Source organism: Anopheles stephensi, chromosome 3, assembly GCF_013141755.1.
Source record: "Anopheles stephensi strain Indian chromosome 3, UCI_ANSTEP_V1.0, whole genome shotgun sequence".
In the NCBI taxonomy this organism is placed as follows: domain Eukaryota; kingdom Metazoa; phylum Arthropoda; class Insecta; order Diptera; family Culicidae; genus Anopheles; species Anopheles stephensi.
In genome coordinates, this window is record NC_050203.1 from 80,421,283 (window position 1) to 80,428,754 (window position 7,472).

A 7,472-nucleotide genomic window follows, 5' to 3' on the forward strand; every position below is an offset into this window, starting at 1 on the left:
AATAGGGAGTTGGAAATCGTTCTATTCCCTCCCCGTACCGAACTCTCAGCGCAATAAACCTGTTTTATGCCTTATTTCGCGGTATCCATACCGACGCGGGTAAATAAACGGTGTGTTTTCGAACGACGGGAGGGAAAATTAGTTCCAGGAATCGGTAACACCACGTGGGGAGACTTAAGACGAGGCACTTACCGCAACTCCCGGTGTGAGCTTCTTATCTCGAAGACCTCAGTTTGCACCTTCAGTGTGCGGTGTCCCTCGGTATACAAAAGATTTATAGACACCTCGCAGTATTAGATCTCGGAAGCGGGACCTGGAAAACCCCTTCGGTGGCTTTTTATTTTGACAGATACCGGTAAACCAATTTTAGGGATGTTCGTAGAAAAGATATTTTAAAACTATTGAAGAAATCATAAAACGTAACTCTTTCCGTGAACAGTTACTGCTGAAGATGTCTCAAGGTGCCCTAAAGTCGCTTGATTTATGGCCCAGTCGATGACTTTGTCTCATATGCTCATCAACCGTCCAAATGAATCTATCGCCAGCTACAAATTGGGTGCAAAAGTTTGCAAGAGTTTACTCTTGACAGCTCCCGCGACGCATCGCGTGCTTCGATGTGATTTCAACCTATTTCTTTCTCCCCAAAACATGCTACCAGGTTGCTGTGTGGCGAATATGTTCGCACGCATATCGAGGGCACCTAACACGTCTCCTAGCAGCCCATCATGGTAACACTTGCAACCGTACAAACAAAAGCTGTGCAGTAAAGCGAACCGGAAGTTGCTGGCTTCACTTTGCAGTGTTCTGTCGGTGTGACCAGTTCGGTGTTTTTTTCGTTTTCGAGTGTCTCCAACAAGATGTCCAACAAAGCGGCCGTTACGTTTGAGAAACCGCTGCAGCATCTGAGTCTTGCCGACTGGCATTCGCGTTTGACCCAGCTGAAGAATGTGGCCTACACGCAGCGGTCGGATGCGTTCGAGCTGCGCCACTCGGCACGCAACCTTCGGAACGAAACCCGCATCCAGACGCACTGGGACACGTACCACAACAATGACCGGCTGTCCGATCGGGTGGCGGAGCTGGACCGTTGGCGGGAGAAGATGCGCATCATGCTGCAGCGTGTGGTGGACGAAATCCAAGCGCTGAAGGAGGAAAAGTCCAATACCGAGCGTGACCTGGACGGGCACATAACGCCGCTGACGGTGGTGACGGAGTGTATCGGGATGCGAGATTGTCGGCTCGGGTCGGAGCTAACCTACGACGATGGCGATACGGAGCTGAAGAATGAGCTGTGCATTGTGGAGAACAACCAGCGGCTACTGCGCGACCAGAACCAGGCGGCCTGGGAGCAGCTGAATCGGTTGCAGGAGGTCAAGTTCAAGCTGGAGCTCGATCTGACCGATAAGGATGAGGCGCAGTCGATCGATTCGCACCAGCTGCAGGTGGACCAGCACTGTGGCGATGTTTCGTTCAAGACGGATCCGACGCGAGTCCCCAGGGAGTACCTATCGCGATAGAGAGACGCGGTCTGGCGCATCTTCCCACTAAGCAAAATTCGTTTTTCCCTTTCAGCTCCTGCACGTACGGTAACTGGCTGGAGTACTGCGAGGAGCTTGTGGCGCTCACCGAAACCACCCTGTCCGATTCCTTCTCCATCCGGGAGTCGCTGTTTGCGACGCGTGAGAAAGCTCGCAACATTCTGCGCGCCCAGCAGGACCGCACGGCACACACACTCCGCAAACGGATCTTCGAAACGCAGCGAGCCCGGAACGAGCTCGAGTATCAGCTCGGGAAGGTACACTCCCTCCCGGAGGCCGTTATCTTCACGCCCCAGCTAACCTATCCATCTTTTCTAGATGAAGGAAGAGATGGCCAAATGTCTCCGGGAGATCGAAACACTCGAGCGAGCGCACGATCAGAAGACGGAAGCCCTCAAGGTGGTGGAAACACGGCTCGAAAACCGTGCCCAACGGTCCGGGATGGAACTGTGCATCGACGAATCCTACCACGGGCTGTGCGATGAGGTGCAGAAGCTTCGCGACACGATCAAAACACTGCGCGCCAAGATCGACGCCACCAAGACGACGTACAACTCGCTGCGGGACCATGCGAACAAGATCGATCAGGATCTGCAGAACAAGCAGCACTCGCTGATGACCGACATCCGGGCGCTGGACCTGCGCGGCCGGCTAAAGACTGGCGAGTTTGGGGGCCTGGCAACGCAAACCGATCGCAACATACATCTGTCCCGCGTGGAGGATGAAATTCCCAAAGCATAAGGGAATCGACCACTCTATTAGAGCCGCTTGCGTCCGAAATTATTGCGTCATAGAAAATTGGAAGCAATCAATAAGCTTTATCGCTCGCACTGAGTTTTAGTTCTGGTTGTTGCTCCAGCAACGCTCGTTATGCTTTTCACACTTGCCACTGCACCTAACAGCTTTCCAGGCACGGACCATGTGAAAGTGAACTTTGTTTAGCGCACCTGAAGCCCGACCAATAAAGAGCGAAATGAAACAGTGAACATAGTCCACATGAGCAGGCGGCGCTGCTACTTGCTGGCGAATTTGACAGCGTACAACAAGCGTTCGAGCTAACAGCGCCAGAAGGAGAAAAACTGCATAATAAAATCACGTTTCCTTTTACATCCACAGCACTGACTTGTAGGACGCCATTTGGAAAAGGGGGTGCCAGCAAGCGAAACTTCGATTTATAACCAAATTCTATGAGTTATAGCTTTTCCGAAAGGCGAACGAAAATAAGTTGTTAGTCTGTTTGGCGCCTATTTAATGGGAGTGAGTGTGTGCCATGTTCCGTCAGGGCCCATGATGGTGTATGATCGATTTGGAAAGGCTTTGGCGCGTTTTAATCTCCATAGAGAGATCTCTATCTCGGTAGAGATTTTTGAGGACCTCAGGCTGTAGGAGCTTTAGAACAGTATTAGGAGCAGTAGTGTTACTTAACCGACTCTTATCGCGCTAAGTGTTGAATTATGTACCGATTCAAGGCTCAATGCTTCCAAGTACTATGAGTGCGTCAATATGATCCGTAATTCGATTGGTCGTTGGTGAATGAGAGCAGGTTGACCCGACTACGTCAACCGAAAAACGAAGCGTTCTTTAGAACTCCATTTGAAGTCTGAAGTTCCCTCGCAGAAATTCTATTTGAACACCATCACTGAGAGTCCAGGAATGTCACCCTCCAAGTTTTGCACCTTTCACATTCGCCAATGTTGTTCCTTGGGTCACCGCGCGCTCCAAGTTTGCATACACTTTATCATCCGTGTTGACAAACATCCGGTGCGTCCGATGGAACGGTACAGCTACCTCCGTTTGGGGTGTTACACTTACTTGCCACCTTTTTTTTTTGGAAGACCTGTGCACCTAAGAAGAAGGGTTCAATTCGTACACGCGCGGTCGACACTTGGCGCACGACATAAAGACACTCTTTCATCGGGATAACGATGATGATGATGGTTGGTGTCCGGAAATGGAGTGTGAGCGTGCATATATTTTGAAGCCGAAAAGTCTCCACACAACTGGATTTTGGCTCCCCCAGCAACAAAGTATTGTCCACATTTGACATTGAACCAGTTCCAACATTTATTTTGGGAAGTTTTAAGGTTGCCAGCGAAAATTATTACGCAGAGGCACGAAGTACTTTGTGCGGTGTACTCTCGATACTGTTCGGGAATGTTTGAAGCAGTGAGTGAATCACTGTCTGGTTATCTTTCTTACCAAAGCTCCAAATACAACTCAACGAGCAGTAAAATATTTACCAATCTCCAATTAATATTTTGATTAGCAAACGTTAAGCAGCTCGAAGTTTATTTAAACCTACAAGAATCATTCGACTACAGACGGATGGTCTATAACTAGAATGCCAAGTTTGAACAATTTTAAAACCTTCTTTTAACCTATTTACCTCTGCGTGACGTACGTCCATCGTTTGATCCGAAAATACATCCAACTGATAAGCTTGTCCATCGAAGCGATCGAAATCCCCAATCTCGCTGTCTGATAGATCCCGATCGGGCGAGTGAATCATGCGGCTAATTTTGCATTTTGCAGAAGCCATACTTAAATAAAACCACCTATTTGGGGTTTGTAAACAAGCTTATAATTTATAGACGAACTATAAAATATGTCCCAAATTGTCCCAGTGAATCAGAATTTTTGTTCTGGCAGAACGGCAGAACGCTGACTCAAGAGCTGGCTTCGGAACTTCATACCTGGGTTCGGTGAGGTTGCGTTTGGAAGTTTTAACCCGAACCTCCCGAGCTGTTGCATTCGTTTGCGGCGCTCAGATCCATTCATTTTTCCACAAAACAGCGAGCATCCAGCGATCAATACCGAAACGGCTACGTAAGCACGTACATGCACTTGCTTGCACCGCATTCTTCGCCATTCAATTGTTCCCGAATGCACCTTTCCGAGGCTAGAAGAAAACAAAAAAAAACCTGCCGTTTCCAACGCAATCCTGATTCCATTCAGGCGACCAAGGTACCAAGAATTCCTAGAATCAAGGTCTCCGTGCGTACCATTGTGCGAAAATGTTAAGCCGAAACGTTCCCGAAATCGTCACAGACCTCTGATCGATGGCACTCGGCACTTCAGGGCACTCTCTATGCAGCCCGCTTCGTAGTCTTTCCCGTCCCGAGGGTCGTCCACAGGAATGCACCTTGTGCAATAGAACAATTGTCAATCGGGATGCAGGTCGTCGCAAAGTAGCCCGTACCGATGGAGAGCATTAGGATCCTTTGCAGGGTACCGAAACGCTCTATTCAATGAACTGCCAAACATTCAACCGAACGGACCCGACGATGGGTTTACGGGCTTTCAGATTCCAGCAGAAAAAAGGGAAAACAAGCAACCATCAGAACTAGATTGAGATGTTTCGGATTGCGCTTTTCAGCGTGCTCGGTTTGGCCGAGTTGTGACCCCGAGGAACCTTATTTTGGCACCAGCGGACACCTCCGACCGGTTTCTTACAGCCTGCTTTCCATAAACATCTTCAGCATATTCGGCTGCGAATGCTCATTTTGCTTTCAGGATTCGCCAAAGGCTACAGATTTTAGCCAAACAACACACTAAAGCACCGTAACGGAGTTTTGGTTGTTTGCAAAACCATTGTTGGCGAATTCGCAATGGATAGCGTTTAGGAGGTATTGTTGTGCGGTGCAATTTTTGGGCTTGAGCCAGTATCGGAACACCCAGGAGTAGAGCTAAGGGTTGGGCCACCAACAGAGTCTGATGATGTGGTGATGATGTGCCGACGTAAGGATAATGATGATTATGTTTATTTTTGTGTAATCACTCGAAGGCCCAATAGCCCGAGGGAACTTTGGAGGATCTCATCGGATGTTCGGAGGATATTGTGGAGAAATTCTTGGAAATCTTGAAGCTATCTATTTATAGTCCAGATACATCAGATAACAGTAAAACAACCTATCCTTACTTCACCAGAAATAGACTGTCTGAGTGAATTGATCAACGGTAGAATAAAATTAACCTCCAAGGGCGTTAATATTCTGTACCTAGCATCCAGCATACATTGACTGACCTGCTATCGATCGATGACGCAGGGAAATGTTTCAATATTCATCATCAAGTGCGTTGTTTCGATCCGTTGTTTCACATTCAACGCACACTGATAACGATCGACCCCTTTTTGTCTTCACCTAACCTTTTTTAACGCTTCTCTCCAATGTTACTGATCTTCAAGATCGGTCGGATGTCCGATCCCTACCGTACAGGAAGTCCCACACCGCGTCCATGCGTTATGTAAAATGAGATCGCTCCTCGGCAGGAGAACTGATTCATCTGTTTCTTTGAAGATGATTTCCGTTTTCGGATGCAGCATCACACAACAAAGGCCCGGCACAATCACAAAAACCCTCTTCTTTTGGGTGAACCGTCGGTGCGTCCGGACGACCGGTAATGAAATACGAGTAAAAGACACATTCACCCCGAATGGGTTACTCCCCCGTGCCGATCGGGCTCACACGCACGCTGATGAATAACATTTTAATATTTAATTTTGTTTCAATTAGATTCAACTCCAAAGCAGGAGGAACGCCACCAGTCTCATGCATCCCGGAAGAGGAACCTTTGTCAGGGAACACTTCCGCGCGTGGTGGTCGAGTTTCTGAACCCCACGGGTTCAGCTTTTTTTTCTTCCTGTTGTTGTTGCTTGTGGCCGCCAAAGCCAGGCAGCGAAGAAATCCATTTTGAGCACAGCTGTGCTTGCACAGCTATAACACCTTCACCCCTTTTATTACTTGGCTGTTTTTTCGAATCTTGAACGCAGGGAAACCTAGACACTGGGCGATCGGCGATGAATGAAGCGCGTTCTCTTCGCGGTAGCGGTCCCCTTTTTTCTAAAAGTTGGAGAACGAAAACGTCGGAAAACCTTTCTTCGGCGCAGGGGTTGCGCATATCGCTAACAAACGAATCAATCGCTGTCAGTCAGAAAAATCCCCCCAGAAAACTGAAGCTTCCTAATATCTTGGAGCTCCACCATACTTGTCCAATGTGGAGCATTCGCGGAGCCGACAGGTAAATATACGTGGGGGAAAAAGAAGTATCCAGAAATGGTGTCAAACTGTTGGATTCCTTCAAGAATTCAGCCGAGGACATAAAGAACGTTTTTGCCGAACTGCATCGGCATGCACCAATCGTATGCACCTTGGTTTGTTTGCATTTTAGGGAATGTTTGTGATGCGCATGTACATGTCTAGGCTGGAGTTTATTCGCCCCCTTTTTTTGACCGTAACCGATCAAATAAATATTTAAAGAAGGCGGCAAACTTGTTATGTCTCAATCACAATGCATCCTATTCATAGTTCCTTAAGCTTCATTTTGAGATATTCTGAAGTTAAAAATCTCCTGAGATGATATAGCAAGACATTAAATCGTCTCATCAATGCTCGCATTCAAGCCGATCAAATATTATAATGAACCATTGCCTGCTCAGCGATCGCTCATTGACTTTACGATGGGAGAACGTTGATTAGATCCATCACCATCACACCAAACATCACCAAACCACGAACGATTCCAATAAGGCACCGGCTTTAAAAACCCTCCCCCCGACGCACCATAAACGTCCGCAGTTGTTCGGAGGGTTTTTGTTTTTACTCACCGAAAATTCGACCCCGGGCCACAGATTTGCATAAATCGAATAAACGGACCCATTAAAATACAATCAACGCTGATCCCACGCGGAAATGTGCTCGTGGAAGAGATCCAGTCCATCAAAGCGAAGAATAGACCACGATCGATCGTAACCGTGCGGGCTTCCTTTAGATGTCGCTATAGGCCGGGCTGTAGTAGACTAGAGTGAGTACGCGATTCTCACAACTGGAAACGAACTCGAGGGTAGAGCAAAACAATTAATAATAAATTGTACAAAATCTCTAATCCAACCGTTCCGGACGAGCGTGTGGGATGCGTTGCGTTGGTTTAACTTCG

At 47.8% G+C, this 7,472-nt stretch overlaps 1 protein-coding gene across 1 annotated transcript; it reads left to right on the plus strand.

Moving 5' to 3' along the window:
- The first annotated feature begins 677 nt into the window (after nucleotides 1–677).
- On the plus strand, nucleotides 678–2,653 carry LOC118509199 (tektin-2-like). The gene is made up of 3 exons (XM_036049469.1): nucleotides 678–1,501; nucleotides 1,573–1,795; nucleotides 1,857–2,653. The coding sequence occupies exons 1-3, from the start codon at nucleotides 858–860 to the stop codon at nucleotides 2,277–2,279; spliced, it is 1,290 nt and encodes a 429-aa protein (XP_035905362.1). The 5' UTR covers nucleotides 678–857; the 3' UTR covers nucleotides 2,280–2,653.
- The last annotated feature ends 4,819 nt before the right edge of the window (nucleotides 2,654–7,472 follow it).

Coding starts and splice junctions, on each gene's coding strand:
- LOC118509199 (XM_036049469.1), top strand. CDS start 858: ATGTCCAACAAAGCGGCCGTTACGTTTGAGAAACCGCTGCAGCATCTG. Junction 1,502..1,572: donor CCGACGCGAGTCCCCAGGGA/GTACCTATCGCG, acceptor TTTCCCTTTCAG/CTCCTGCACGTACGGTAACT. Junction 1,796..1,856: donor TCGAGTATCAGCTCGGGAAG/GTACACTCCCTC, acceptor CATCTTTTCTAG/ATGAAGGAAGAGATGGCCAA.